General features: G+C 40.0%; 1 protein-coding gene across 2 annotated transcripts in view; it reads left to right on the forward strand.

Moving 5' to 3' along the window:
• The first annotated feature begins 70 nt into the window (after positions 1 to 70).
• PLPP1 (phospholipid phosphatase 1) overlaps positions 71 to 14848 on the forward strand; it is a 77367-nt gene continuing 62589 nt past the window's right edge. For both annotated transcript variants that reach the window (XM_054687967.1, XM_054687968.1), the window contains exon 1: positions 71 to 199. In XM_054687967.1, coding sequence (XP_054543942.1) covers positions 142 to 199 — 58 coding nt within the window. In that variant the 5' untranslated portion in view covers positions 71 to 141. The remainder of the gene's footprint in view (positions 200 to 14848) is intronic.

The raw sequence follows: 14848 nt of genomic DNA on the forward strand, positions 1-14848 counted from the left end.
CTGGCCGCCGAGCGCGCCGTCCCGGGCGCCCGCCGCTGCTCTCCGCCGGCGGGAGGGGCCGCCGCCTGCCCCGGCCGGGCTCCGTGAGTCGGTCGCCGGTCGCCTCGCCCGCCGCCGTGCCGGGCCGCCCTGGCCGAGACCATGTTTGACAAGACGCGGCTGCCGTTCGTGGCCCTCGATATGCTCTGCGTGTTGCTGGGTACGTAGCCGCCGCCAGCCCGAGCGGGGCGCACCGGTGGGCGAGGGGGTGCTGATCTCTGGGCGGGGACTCGCGGGGAGCCGCTTGCGGGCGTGTGGGGGGGGTGTGCCCCGCGCGCTCGCCTGGGCCGGGGGACGCGAGGGGGCGGCTTCCGCAGCCCGGGGTCCCCGCTTGGCCGCCTGCACCCCGACTCCCGCGTGGCCGCCGCTGTGTGTGTCGCCCGCCGTTGCGCTGAGCCCAGCCCTGCTTGGACGCTGCTCGCGACTCTGCGCTCTGTCCCTCGCTCCTGTCCTCTGTGCCCCTCTACACTCCTAGCAGCGTGGGGTGGGCGCTCCCCTCGCCCCTGTAGGGAAGCCTGGCTGGTCGGGTCGGTAGCGAAACCCGAGGTTTGTGCACTGGGGGGTTTGATAACAGGCGCCAGTGCCTGCTTTATCTTACTTGTGGGAAGCAATTTGATTTTTCGTCTGTAAAAGGCTGAACGTTCGTAATTAGGTGTTACCAGGTTGTAAATTGTCAGGTTGCAAGTGGGTGTGAGGATGCCAAGTTTCTGCCTGTAGGTTCGAAGAAGCTTGCTTTTTCTTCTTCTTTTTTTTTTTAATGGGGGTGTGCCTGCTGTTTTGTTCTCTGCACAGACCTTGCCGTGGTGTAGCTTTCCATCTCCTGCGACTACCAGTTTTTGGCTGCAGCAAGTTGGCGTTGTCTTCCTAATGGAAGAGTTCGGTTTTGGGGCTTCTAGTTACCAGTTGCTCCTTTCCTTTGACAGAAAGAATTGAAGTCAGCTGAATAAGTGCTCGGCGTTGGAGGGAGTTACTTTCGCCTCTTTAATAGGATTGTGTAAGGCAGTATGTTAACTATTTAGGTAATTTTAAAACAAGGAAACAAACACGGAGATCTGCTAAGGTTGGGTCATTCTAAAGTTTAAAGGGTCAAAGAATAGTACTAGGCAAGCTAAATCTGTGCTTTTCGCATCCTAAATGCAGGTCTGCGTGATGACTTCTAAGTGATAGGCTCTCCCCTTCTCCCCCCCACCCCCCTCCCGGCCGTTTTAATTCAGCATTCTCAATTAATTCTGTATTTTAGAGAAAAAAAATCCTTTCAGTTATTTATGAAACCTCTTTATTATTGATAAGACTCTTCATGTTTAACTCCACAGTGAATTTGAGGAATTTAGCATAGAGAAACACAATTTTGGAATACAGTGTTTATAGAATCACAAGTAATCCTTTCAGATGTCAGGATATGATAATAATCATTAAAATATATTCATATGTTGGCAACAAAAAGTTTACACTTGGTAAAGATGTTAAACTTTAAAATATGCTGTAACTTACACTGTCAGCAAGGCTTTGTTAAACTTCGTTTGTATTTTAGTGAAGAGAGGAAAATGTTCCATCAGAAGCAATTTTGGTAATTCAGTATATTGAATATTATCCTGTCATTGCCACATACTGTGTACTGTTGCAATTATATATCAGCTTCCATGTTTTCTGCCTTGTGGTAGTTAATTAACTTGGAAAACAAACATTTTTTTTTCTGTGAGCCAAGCACCGAACCAGGACAGATGAAACAGTATTGCTGGAACAGTGTTGAGGAAACTAAAGCAAATATTATTAAACACAAAGCCATATGGTGGATGTCCATTTTTTTCTTCTTTATTCATGTGGCAATTTTATGACTGAGAGGGTCAGCAAAATGCAAATACCATATAGATAAGAGTAATTATATTGCTATATTCATCAGAGAATTGTAGACTCATTATGACCCTCAAAAAACCAAAATCAAACCATTGGCACTTATGCATTAACTATGTTTCAGAAAAAGATTACTGATCCAGTCAAAACATTTATCAGGTTATATTGCTAGAGTTTCTTTTAAAGTCATCTAGTATATTTTCATGATTAGCCCAGAATTTCCTTTTCCTAAATAGAAAATAAGTTGGTGTATAAGACGACATTAGATTTAAGAAATATCAACTATTATCCATCAGTATTTAAGGTGCAGAAAATACAAAGACAGTGGTGCAGAAGATACAAAATTTTTCATGCTGAGTTTTGGAAGACTCTATAGCAAACTCACCTTTCTAGTGGAATCTGAAGTTTATTCTGAATTTAGTGTTTTGTTTTTTTTGTTTGTTTTTTTTTTTTAACTGAGGGCAGGAGATTGGCATTCAAAAGTCAGGGTTGCTCTAAGAGGTTTGTCAACTTGGCATTAACTTTTTTCTTTTCTTTTTTTTTTTTTTTTTAATATTTTTTGGTTTGCTTTTTTTTTTTTTTTTTTAATTTATACAGAACTGGGTACAGTCAGAAGCGCGGGAGGGTGAGACAATTCACCAGAGCCAGAGCAGGGAGCAGAGCAGGCAGAAGGACCCAAGTACACTGCTGAGGGGAGCAGAGGGCGGCAGGAGAGGTCTGCGCACCATGTGGGACCCTCCTCCAGTGGCCGGGGAGCAGCCGGGGATCGAACCGGCACTGCAGAGGCTGTGGGCAGCTTCGCAACCCAGCGCTCAACCGCTGCGCCACCTAACTTTTTTCTTTTTTAAGAAAGAATTGGCTGTACCAACAAGAACATGATTAAGCACTTCACAAATACAGGGTTATATGAAAGTGATTCATAATTACAATGTGACTATGTTCCAGGTTCTGTTAATGACCACCCCAACACCATACAGTGTATCCACCTTAATATGATGGTATTATGTGATTGTGTTACATGGTTGCTTTGTAATTTAACAGAGGGTGATATCTGCTGAAGCCATGGTGAAACATATCCTGTAGTGTATGCATGCACCTATGTGCACATTTCTACCCCTAATTCATCCATGTCACTGTGAAATGTGACATTTCAGTATATAATATACCCAAGTTAATCAGTTCCTTCAGTGAATCCAGTAAATTCTTGGGAAAAGTGTGAGAATTTTGAGATATACGTAGTATTGGATTCCTTCCTGAAATGGAGCATATTGGCATTTTTCTCCAGCTCTCGATACTAAGTTCTATGAGTGTATAAAAGGCCATATACATCATCTGAGTACCGAAGAAAACTAATTTTTTTTAAGATTTTTTATTTTTGCATAGAAGAGCTAGGGTGTAGGTCAAAGGTGTTGGGGGTGGGTGAGAGGTTCACCCGAGACAGAGTTGGGAGCAGAACAGGCAGATCTACTGAAGTACACTGCTAAGGGGAGCAGCAGGCAAGACAGGAGAGGTCTGCTGCACCATGTGGGTTAGCTCCCTGGCCAGATCAAACTCAGGCCTATCACAGTAGGCCGTTGCAGTGGTAATGCTAAGACTTAACCCGAGGCCACAAGAAAACTGTTTTAGAGAGAATAATAGTGGGCTAGTATGAATGTAGCTGTGTGTACAACATATTAAACCACATCCTGACTAAGACTTATTAGTATTTAATTGTTCAGGGAAATTCCACATTTTATCCATAATGGGATTAGGAATTATTGGACTGTGGGTCCTCTAATTGATTTAATGCCCTTTGAAGGCCAGCTCTGTGCTAGGTCCATGTTAGATACTAGGGGTATAAATGTAAATAAGACAATCTTTGCCCTATAGCAGCTCAGGATTTAATGAGGGAGAAAGAAATACATGAGATTATACTGTTTCATGATAAGTATAATAATGGAGGTTTGGAATAGGTGCCCTTTTAATAGAGGAAGATGCTGTCTTAGGACAGATCTATTATAAATAAATGGGTTGTCTGTTTACTCTCAGAGATGCAGAAATGTCAAAAGTTACCTGAATTTACTTAGAATCTTTTTTTCCTTTCCTCATCTTGATGAGCGCAGTAGGAAATCAAGTAAATAACTGTGTTTATGACTTTTTCCACAGGCAGTTCCATGTCTAGAAGATCTAAGTGGAACTGTCAAAACCTTTTTATGTGCCTGTGTTTTGCTGGTTATTCTGTGCTACATAGTCTCTTTGTACTCCCCCTCTTTGTACTCACCCTTTGTACTCCCCCTCTTTGTACTCCCCCTCTTTGTACTCACCCTTCTACTCTGGGGAGTGACATCTATGAAATGCATCAACTGAACCCCTGTATTTTGAGTTCTGGTTGACTTTGGCCAGTGGGACATCAGGAGGAGGCCTTGAGGAGCATTTTCTCTCCTGGGTTTGTATTGCCAGAGCTGTTCTGTGTTTTGTGAGTAGTTTTTCTGGTCATTGGCTCTCTCTGCCAGATAGAAGCATTTAATAGATCTTTCTGGGTTCTGGTGACCCTTTGCTTGCCCCTTTAGACCTTGAAATGATTATGGTGGTGTTAGTATGGAAATGTTCTACCACCCAGCCTTATATCTTTGAAGATGATTCCTTTATTAAAATCTCTTAAATACCTTATTTTATATGGTATTTATTTGCATGTATGTCCAAAACAGATCTGAAGTGGTTTCTCTTCACTAGACACCCATTTACAGCTGTCCGTAATAACAGGTGCAAACAGGAGCTTATAGGTCTCCATCTTGACTTTCTTGGGAGGAGGAGGTTATGGTTTCCTCAAGTACCCTCCAAATGTGGTATCGCTATTATGCCAAGTCAAAGTCAATGGATTTGAGTAAAGTCTGGTAGCAGAAAACATTGGCAACCAATACTAGGTGGTTGTGGAATCTGTTACTTATCTGTCCTCTTTGGGTATCCCAAATACTTATAATGTGTCTTCATAATGCCGACATCCTTTTGCCTGTATTACTCCTAAGGAGTGATCCCAAGGAAGAAAAATCAAATATTTAGTGAAAAAATTCTCACTTGCTAAATAGTCTCCAGCATTTTGTGACTTTCCTTTTCTCCTAATCTTTATTTGTATTAACTCACTGTGTGTTAAGTATTTATTTGTTAAGTATTTAATAAGTGCTGGGCATTGTGCTAGGTACCAGAGATAAAAATAAATAAAAACATAGGATCTCTTCTGATCACATGCCTTTTCAACTTACTATTCTGTTAAGCAGTTTTCTGTAACTTTCTGATGAAAGTTTATTTGATTTAGTTCTCAGTGCTTTTTTTAAAGACATTTGAAAAAAAATAGCAAAATTTTTCTTCCCAGTCACAGAAAAAGGGATTGAGTCTTAAAAAATGAACAAAAAAGGCCTCCCCGGTGGCGCAGAGGTTGAGCACTGGGTTGCGAAGCTGCCCGCAGCCTCTGTGGCGCCGGTTCGATCCCCGGCTGCTCCCCGGCCACTGGAGGAGGGTCCCACATGGCGCGCAGACCTCTCCTGCCGCCCGCTGCTCCCCTCAGCAGTGTACTTCGGTCCTTCTGCCTGCTCTGCTCCCTGCTCTGGCTCTGGTGAATTCTCTCACCCTCCCGCGCTTCTGACTGTACCCAGTGCATGTATAAACAAAACAAACAAACAAATAAATAAATAAATAAAGCATGCCTCTATAAAAAAAAAAAATTTAAAAAAAAAAAAAAAAAAAAAAAATGAACAAAAAAATACACTAAACTGGCATATTGTTTGGCTAAAGTGGGGTCCTGTTGCAAGACATTTTCTTCTTTGGATGGTTTGGAACAGAAGCAGAGACAGGAAGAAATTGCTACTATTTGGCTCTAGTTGTTTTTTTTTATTTTTATTTATTTTTTTAGTAGAGGCATTTTTTTTTTATTTATTTGTTTGTTTGTTTGCTTTGTTTATACATGCACTGAGTACAGTCAGAAGCGCAGGAGGGTGAGAGAATTCACCAGAGCCAGAGTGGGGAGCAGAGCAGGCAGAAGGACCGAAGTACACTGCTGAGCGGAGCAGCGGGCGGCAGGAGAGGTCTGCGTGCCATGTGGGACCCTCCTCTGGTGGCGGGGAGCAGCCGGGGATCGAACCGGCGCCACAGAGGCCGCGGGCAGCTTCGCAACCCAGCGCTCAACTGCTGCGCCACCGGGAGGCCCTCTAGTTGGTTTTATACAATTGAGTTTTAACTTAAATTTACCTTGCTTGGAATAGAGTATGGAAATGTTCAGAGATTGTCCCCGTATAGATTTTATGAAATGTAATGCCTTTATGTTCTCTTTGAATTACATCCTTTTGGAAACTCATGGTAACACTGTGAATCTTTATTAATCTCTTGTTTAGTTATTTTTGGCTGAATTCTACCAAAGTTTCCTATGTATTACTCAGCTTGGGGAATTATTCTGAATTCTTTTGGATAAGAAGTTGAAGTTTAAATAGTCACTGTTTACCCTATTAAAAAGAAAAAGTTGGTAAAAATCACGAAATTCCCAGATTTAAATGAACCCGTTAAAATGCAGATTCTGTTTTTATGGGAAGAAATTTGGAGTGTTAATTGTCTACTGCTTAAATACGTGGCTTAATTCAGCCTTTAGGATGAAAACACACAGTCTGTGTAATAAGCTAGTTATCTATCTGATCTTGTTTCTTGCTTTCAAAAAAGCATTAACCATTGAGATACTATGACCAGATATTATAAACAGGCTTATATTCCTCATGCTTGCTTTCTTCCTGCAACCTTCTTGCTGTCTAGGTTTAAAGCCCAGATAGCTCAGGCCCACTTCTTGTTGTTGTTTTTAAAGATTTATTTATTTATGCATACGAGAACTGGGGTACAAGTCAGAGATGTGGGGTGGGGGGTGAGAGGATTCACCAAAGTGGGGAACAAAACAGGCATATCCACTAAAATACACTGCTGAGGGGAGCAGCGGGCTAGCCGGGAGAGGTCTGCTGTGCCATGTGGGTAGCTCCTTGGCCGGGTATCGAACTCATGCTGCAGTGGCTGTAGGTAGCTTCATAGGTTGCCTCTTAACCTCTTGCACCACCAGGGAGGGCCAGGCCCAGTTGATTTTTACTGAAGTGAAACTATTCTAAAATAGAAAATGACTTTTTCTTTATAAACTGTAATTTTTTCTTTAAAACATTTGATTAGTGATGGACTCTGGATCCAGACTGCCTATATTGAAATTCCAGTTCCTCCATTTACTAGCTGTGTGTGTTCCTGGGTTACTTTCCTGCTTGTACAGATGTTCTGTATAATGATAAAGGAACTTCCCTCATATGGCTGTTGTGAGACTTAAATGAGTTAATATGTAAAGGTTTTAGAGTAGTGCCTGGTACTTAACATACACAATGTGTGTGTGTCAAAACTGATCCCCTGTACTCCTACCAACTGTAACAATCATTACATTAGTAGAAATATATCAATTACTTTTGTATTAGAAACAACCTCACAACTTTTAAAACAACCTATCAGTACTCATGCAATGTCTTTGAAGTTTACAGACAGGCCAGGCTTTAAATAGTAGTTTTTTATCAGTCGTGTGTAAAAACCACTTACATGATCTTCAGGTAGTGCTAATCTCAGCCATAGTAGAAACTTAACTGATCTGTTAAGTCTGTGGTAGACAATATTAAATAAATGGAAAAATGGTCACTTTAAACAATTAGTCCGGAATTTCAACATAATGAAAAAAAGAGGTGTTTGCTTTACTCTAGCCATCATCACTGTTTTTATTGTTCAAGTCTTGGGTGTGGTTGCTCCTCATATAAAAAAGAGATTTAATAATCCTAAAGTTTTAGAATGATTTTAAGTGTACATCCTCTTTTCTGTAAATTCCATTGTTTGAATTTCTTTCCATTTAAGCAGACAGCAAAAAAAAAAAAAAATCATTGTGTAATATCTTGCTATATCTCCTTTCTCTCTCTTGTTTTTTTTAATCATGTATTTATTTTGATGTATGTTAACTTGTAATTGTTTATGTAATCTGAGCATAATGTCAAGGTTTTTAAATATTTGACATTACATTATCTTTATTTACTGAGCATCCATTATGTGTTTAGTACAATGCTGGGAGCTATAAATACCATCGTGAAAAAGATAAGGCCTCTAGGCTAATATGAGATAATTGCAGATGTTTGTAAATGCCATGTGCAGCATTACATTAAATATTAAAGCAAAGTTAGAAGAGAATGAGATCCTGGGGGTGGGGGGAGAGCAGCAATCTCAAGGTAGGCTTCTTTGATATTTGAATTGAGATTTAAGTGTGAAAATATCCATGAAAGAACTGGGGGAAGGTGATTCCAGGTGTAGGAAGGCGCAGAGGTGAGGCCTAAAGGGCGAAAAGGTATTTTATAGTAGAAAAGGGGCTATGTGACAGAATGTAGTATGGGTCCGTGTTGTTCTTAATAGTAAGTTTTGAAATATTTCTGAATGTCAAGGTGGATAATAATAGTAACTCACATTTAGTGCTCACTGGATCCTGTGTGGCCTGTAAGCTTTCTCAACAACATGCTCAGGGAGGTCGCCTGCGACCTTGGATGGTGGAAGGGAGGCCTAGGAAACTCTGCCATGGTAATCTAGCTAAGAAGTGGTTTGGTCAGGAATACGGAAATGCATTTTTGAGAATTATGACTTTATGAAAGCAGATTGACTGGTCCATTTGGTAAAGGTTATTGGTGTGCATGAGGAAGAAGGGATTGGAGGAATTAATTGACTGTAAAGTAATGACTATTTTAGGTGACCTAAATGTTTTATGACTGTATTCTATTTAGTTATGATGTGGCTTCAGAGTCAATTTCTGTTTACCATAATTTGAGCATATATCTGCTGTCTAAAGGAGGTAGTTCAGTTTTTTATAGTTCAAACTCCTAAAAACTATTAAGAATTTGCCAGGAGGGTGTATCATATTGGAAGATACAACCAATTTGCCATGCTCAGTTACATCCTCCATGGCCTTTTTTTTTTTTTCCTTCCCCAAATAGCGTTGTTGTAGCCATTCCTTCACAGGAAAGGAAGACCTTTGTCAAAGTTTCACTGTTTCACGTGAGTCATGTATGTAAGAGTTCAGTCACCTTTGGAACTCACTCCACCAGATATAGTTAGTTCCTCATAGTTTAATCCTCGGTTGTGACTGCATGGAAGTGCTTCCTGAGTCTTTTTCAGGGTGGGGTACCCAGGAAAATGACCTATAGGAAATGTGTAGCGGATGTGCTTTTCAGTTAATTAGCAACTTGTTAAGCTAGTTTCTGCCTTGATTTTTGGTTCATTTGCATCAGTAGTAGACAGACATGGGTTGGCTGCTTAGGTGCTTCAGAGATAAATGAAAAGAGAAAACTATTTATTGAAAAAAAATTTTGAATACTTGAATGTTTCTTTGGTAAATGTTTTCCATAAACTCATCTAGTTTGCTCAAGTAGCTTCTTATTTACTGTGACAGACAGTCTGAGACAGTGACAATACTGTATGGTGAGTTGGGTGCTTGGTATATACTAGCACTGAGATTACTGAAAGTGAGGGAGACAGGGTCAAGAGGTACACAGAGCCTTGGAAGGGGTTAAAGGCAGGTATTTTAATGAGGTCTGCTTCAAAACAATTTCTCCTGAGACCATTGCTTTTAACATTGCTCTTTTTTTTTTAAACAGATGGAAAGATGTGATTTTTTTTTTTTTTTTTTTTTTGGTGGAACCCTCGCCAGTGGCTGGGGATCGAACTGGTGCTGCAGAGGCTGCGGGCAGCCTCGCAACCCAGTGCTCAACCACTGCGCCACCAGGGGAGGCCCTGATCTTAACTTTTTTTCTTGTTTGTTAAAGATTTATTTATGCATACAAGCTGGGGCCAGAGGTGGGGGGGGGGTGGCGGGGGAGGGTGAGAGGATTCACCAGAGACAGAGTGGGAAGCAGAACAGGCAGACTGACTGAAATACACTGCTGAGGGGAGCAGCAGCGGGCAAGACAGGAGAGGTCTGCCTCACGATGTGGGAATCTCCCTGGCCGGGCCAGGGATCGAATTTATGCTGCAGAGGCTGCAGATTACTTCATAGTATGGTGCTTAACCCCTTGTGCCACCAGGAGGCCCCATTGCTTTTAACTTTCCAGCAGAGAGAATGTATAACTTTTGGACTATTACTTTTGGCGAGTCCTGAGTTCTGGAAATAATTTCTGTAGATGATTCAGAATCTATCAACATTCCTGGGTGAAAACACTCTAATGTGGGTTCTCAGAAAGTGTGTGCACATGGTACACATTCAAGTATTTGTTACATGAATGAATAGGAAATACACTTGAGTCAGCTTGTATTCTAGCTTCTCCTATTACAAACTTTGACATTGGGCAGGTCGCTTCAGCTCTCTTTCTCATCTAATGAGGAAAAGATGATGCTCAACAGTACTGTGAAATTAGGTGAGATAATGCATGAGACAATGTATACAATGTATTTAGCATAGTCCTGGCCTGTGTTGTTCTTTCTATCATTATAATTATTAAGCTAATAAACCACTTTGGTACCACTGACCCAGTCTTTTAATTAAATTTAATTTCATGTGTTGGTGATTTTTCTTTTGAAACATTATTTAGTGTAGTTCTAGCTTCAGTTTAAACAGCATTGAACCTGGTTCATATTTCAGTTTTTAATGTCCATAGAATCAGATACCTTCCAACACATTTCTTGCTGGAATCAAATATCTCAGATCTTGTGATTTTTACTTCTAGGAAAGGAGTATTCCCACAAGTAACAGACAAGGTACCTAAATGAATGTTTATGACTGGAGAGAGAGGTGCAAAATAGAAATAGGAATTAACAAAGATATGTGTGAAGTGTGACTGGCATGGTTTGGGTAGACATAACTTGTTACTCAATTCCTAAAACATGAGAATTTTATTTTTTTATGTTAACTGCTCAAGAGCTAAATTGCAGTATGGGTTGAAGGAGCTAAACACAACCAGTTCTCAAGATAACTTTTTTTGATTAATAATGACTTGCTCTTTGTTCCTGCCATAGAATTTAGGAAATAGATGTATACCGTGATCTCATTCATTTGCGGTGTTTTGGGATTGTCCTTATTTTAGGTGATAGTCTTAATGGAGGCTGTTTGTTAAATATATAACAATGTAATTAAAATTCATGCTTTTACAGTGCTTTTCCTTAAAAAAACTATTTTTAAAAACACTTTACCAAAGACATCTCAGTCAGATTTGGAAAACATAGTTATATGAGGTAACAGAAGCAAGTGTCATTGGTTGTATTCTTCTTTTTTCCAAATGACCTGGGAAGAGAAGGAATTTAAAATGTGCTCCTTTCTGTGTTGTCTCTGTCTCCTCCAATAGCCCAGTTGGAAGAAAGGTTTCTTAAATTATGATGTTATCAAAACTTGTTAGGAAGGTTATGTGTAATAACTGAACTTTATAGTCATTGTTGGGTGCCTACATTAATACTAATGTTATGACCCACAGTATAGGTGAGAGTCCAACTTCTGCCATTGAATGTAGTCTAATTATTAACCAAATGTAATAGCAAGTAAATTTCCTTTTATGAAGTTTCTACATAGACTTTCCCCCTTTCACAGGATCCTTTTTTTTAGGGAGCTGCAATTTGTTTATGTAACTTAAAAGATTCAAAGTGTGATCTAGTAGCGAAATCAGTTGACTTGGAAGTCAAATTCTCATCTGCTGCTGCTTTTTGTAACCACAATGACAAGATCACATGGCCGCTTTACTTACTCATCTGTAAATTATAGTAAGGATAGTGTTGGCTTTACTTATCTTTCAGGATCATAGTGGTAAGCAGACCTCACTTAAGGAGAGTCAATTGCTGCAGAATACATTGCAGCAGTTGATACCAATGGACTCAGGATAGGAAAGGACTAAAGACTGAAGTATTTAGGAAGTAGAGAAAAATAGACTGTGATACAAAGTAATGTTGGCTCCCCCAGCCCTCTTTTGCGGTTTTTTTTTTCCTCCTGCCATACATAGGTTCATACATAGTTTTATCAGTAACCAAATGGTTCATCAAATATTGCAACTACTTGGTAATTCTGTCATACTGTGAGAAATGGTGATGCTTGCTAACTTGAGAAGCCAAAGCCACAAAATAATTTGCTCAGACTGAGAAATTTCAGTGAAGAGAGATTTTTACTTTTAAAAATGATAAAGATTAATGCTCATCTAGCAATTTATTTTTAAAGATTTATTTTTTGTTTATGCAGTAGCGGGGCCAGAAGCGCAGGAGGGTGAGAGGAGGATTCACCAGAGACAGAGCAGGGAGCAGGACAGGCAGTCAGACCGAAAGCACTGTTGAGAGGAGCAGCGGGCAAGACAGGAGAGGTCTGCCGCGCCATGTGGGTAGCTCCCTGGCTGGCCGGGAATCGAACCCGTGCTGCAGAAACTGTGGACAGCTTCACAGCGTTGCACTCAACCCACTGCGCCACCAGGGAGGCCCTCATTTATCAATTTTAAAAAAGAAACCACAGCAAAAACAATTCTTAGACATTGAAAAATATACTAGTTAGCAGAGGGAAGCCAAGAGTGAGAAGGGAATAGAGGAAATAAGGGGCTAGGATATTGGCACCAGAGGTTTGTTGGAGGGTGAGTGAAGCATGTGCATATGGAGGAGTAAAAATCTAACCTCAGTTATAGGCATGTAAAGAACTGGCTTTAAAAAGCCACAATTCTAACCTAATATGTGGACTATCAGGAGCTCTGACATACATGGGGAATTGATGCTAATGTTGTGATTTGCTTGTGCTTTGTCTATTCCAGTGACTTGCAGAATAATAGGAGATGTTTGAAACAGTAAATATATTATCTAAGATGGTAAAATTTTCTTCAGTACTAGTCTTGTAATTTATTAGTTCTTTAATGGTGAGACCTTAGATGTTATTGGCAGAATGGTTTATTATGAAGGACATTAGTATATAGATATGATTGCATAATTAAGGCACTTCATCAATTCTGTAACTATGTAGATGTAACACCAATTAGAAATATGTCACCCAGAATTAAAATACCTTAGTGGGAGTTGTAAGAAAAATCTTGACAAAGTTGAGTTCTGTTTTAAGATTAATATAATGTTTTGCTTATATAAAATTTACAGTTAAAAGTATTGAACTATTTAATCATAACCAGAATTTTATTTTTTTAAACATCATTTTTTTTTTAAAGATTTATTTTTTATTTATTTATACAAGCATTGGGTACAGTCAGAAGCGCGGGAGGGTGAGAGAATTCACCAGAGCCAGAGCAGGGAGCAGAGCAGGCAGAAGGACTGAAGTACACTGATGAGGGGAGCAGCGGGCTGCGGGAGAGGTCTGGGCGCCATGTGGGACCCTCCTATGGTGGCCGGGGAGCAGCCGGGGATCAAACCGGTGCTGCAGAGGCTGCGGGCAGCTTTGCAACCCAGCGCTCAACCACTGCGCCACCGGGGAGGCCCATAACCAGAATTTTAAACGCAAGTGAACCTCTATAGCCCACAGATCCTGAATGGGTTTTGATTAAATAAGAAAGGGAGATGAAGAGGAATTCAGGAGAGGATGAAAAGGAAGAAAGACAACAGAATTAATCATGAGAACGTACTTCACAAGGCCAGATATTGCTATGTAGTAAAGAGATTATGGTGGAGAGTCTGAGTTTTTGCTGCATAAATCTAAGGCTCACATTTATAGTGATTTAAGTTTCCTGAGGCAAGGAATTTTCCTTAAAGTTGGTCAATAAATTCAACCTATATTTAGTAACTAGGAAAAAAGGGCAGACCACTGGAAAACTTAGTGGTGGTTGCCCTATAATGACCTCAGACTTCTCATAATTAAGAAGGAAATATTGAAATTGGGAAACAGTGTAACTTGGTTGAACATTTTATAAGTTAAAGTTGTAGTAAAAGCAGAGGTGTTTGAAATTTCAAACTGTTAGATATATCAAATAGCATTGTGGCAGAAATGTTATAGTTAATATAATCATAGTCATAGATGTTTTAGTGAATTATCTAAATATAATTCAGGAAAATGAATTTAGGTTATAGGAGATAGTCATATTAGTGTTTTCTGTAATAAGGGATGTGAATGGTTACTTTTTGAGTGGGCTCTGCAAACTGTAATTCCCCAAAATAAGAGGAAAAAAGACTTCTGCCATTTTAATGAGGTTAGAATGCTAGTGATTCTTATCTGGCACTTTCAACAGAAAATATTTTGTGTTTTATCAAAATTTAAAGTAAATTTCCATTTTTTTCACCATATAAAAATTTAAAGAATTCTTTGGTACTCATTGGGTCATAAAAATTAAGAGAGTAGACAGTGGAAACAAACAGGTCTGAGTTTGAATCCTAGTTCTATCACCTGTCATTAAGGTAAGTTACCCAAGTTCTCTGTGGCATGTGACCCATTGTCTACCACACAGGAGGCATTTATTTCACAAATATTATCAAAAGTTCCTCATATATTGTGTGCCAGGTTCTGTTTTAGGCACTGGACATGCATATAATCACTCAAGAAGATATAAAGTGAACCAGTAAGTGCTACAAAGGAGAGGGATGGGTACACTGTAAAAACTTTATAAAAGGAGTTTTGAATATGGAAAATGGGGTAGTTTTTTAAAGTGATGACTTTGGTTTTAGGATTGAATAATAGATTAGATCTTGAATGGATTTAGGGGCTGTTGAAATGGTTCAAGTGAGATAGTTTTAATGAGACTGAAGAGGTAGCGGTAGAAATGGAGAAAAGTGGATTTGAGAAGCATCTGGGAGATAAAATGGACAGGTCTTGGTGATATATTGAATGTGGAGGGTAGCAGAGAGAAATATCAAGAATGGTTTTGACAGCTATGGCTTATATAACTGGATGATATTGGTTACTGATAGTTCCTGAGCTGGAGAGTGCTAGGTGAGAATCTCATTTGAGATAGAAATGGACTTGAGAGGAAATACAGTAGGTTTGATTTTGAGCATGTTGTGT

The sequence above is a fragment of the Talpa occidentalis genome, unplaced genomic scaffold (genome assembly GCF_014898055.3).
Source record: "Talpa occidentalis isolate TD23 unplaced genomic scaffold, MPIMG_talOcc4v2.1 talOcc4.6, whole genome shotgun sequence".
In the NCBI taxonomy this organism is placed as follows: Eukaryota; Metazoa; Chordata; class Mammalia; order Eulipotyphla; family Talpidae; genus Talpa; species Talpa occidentalis.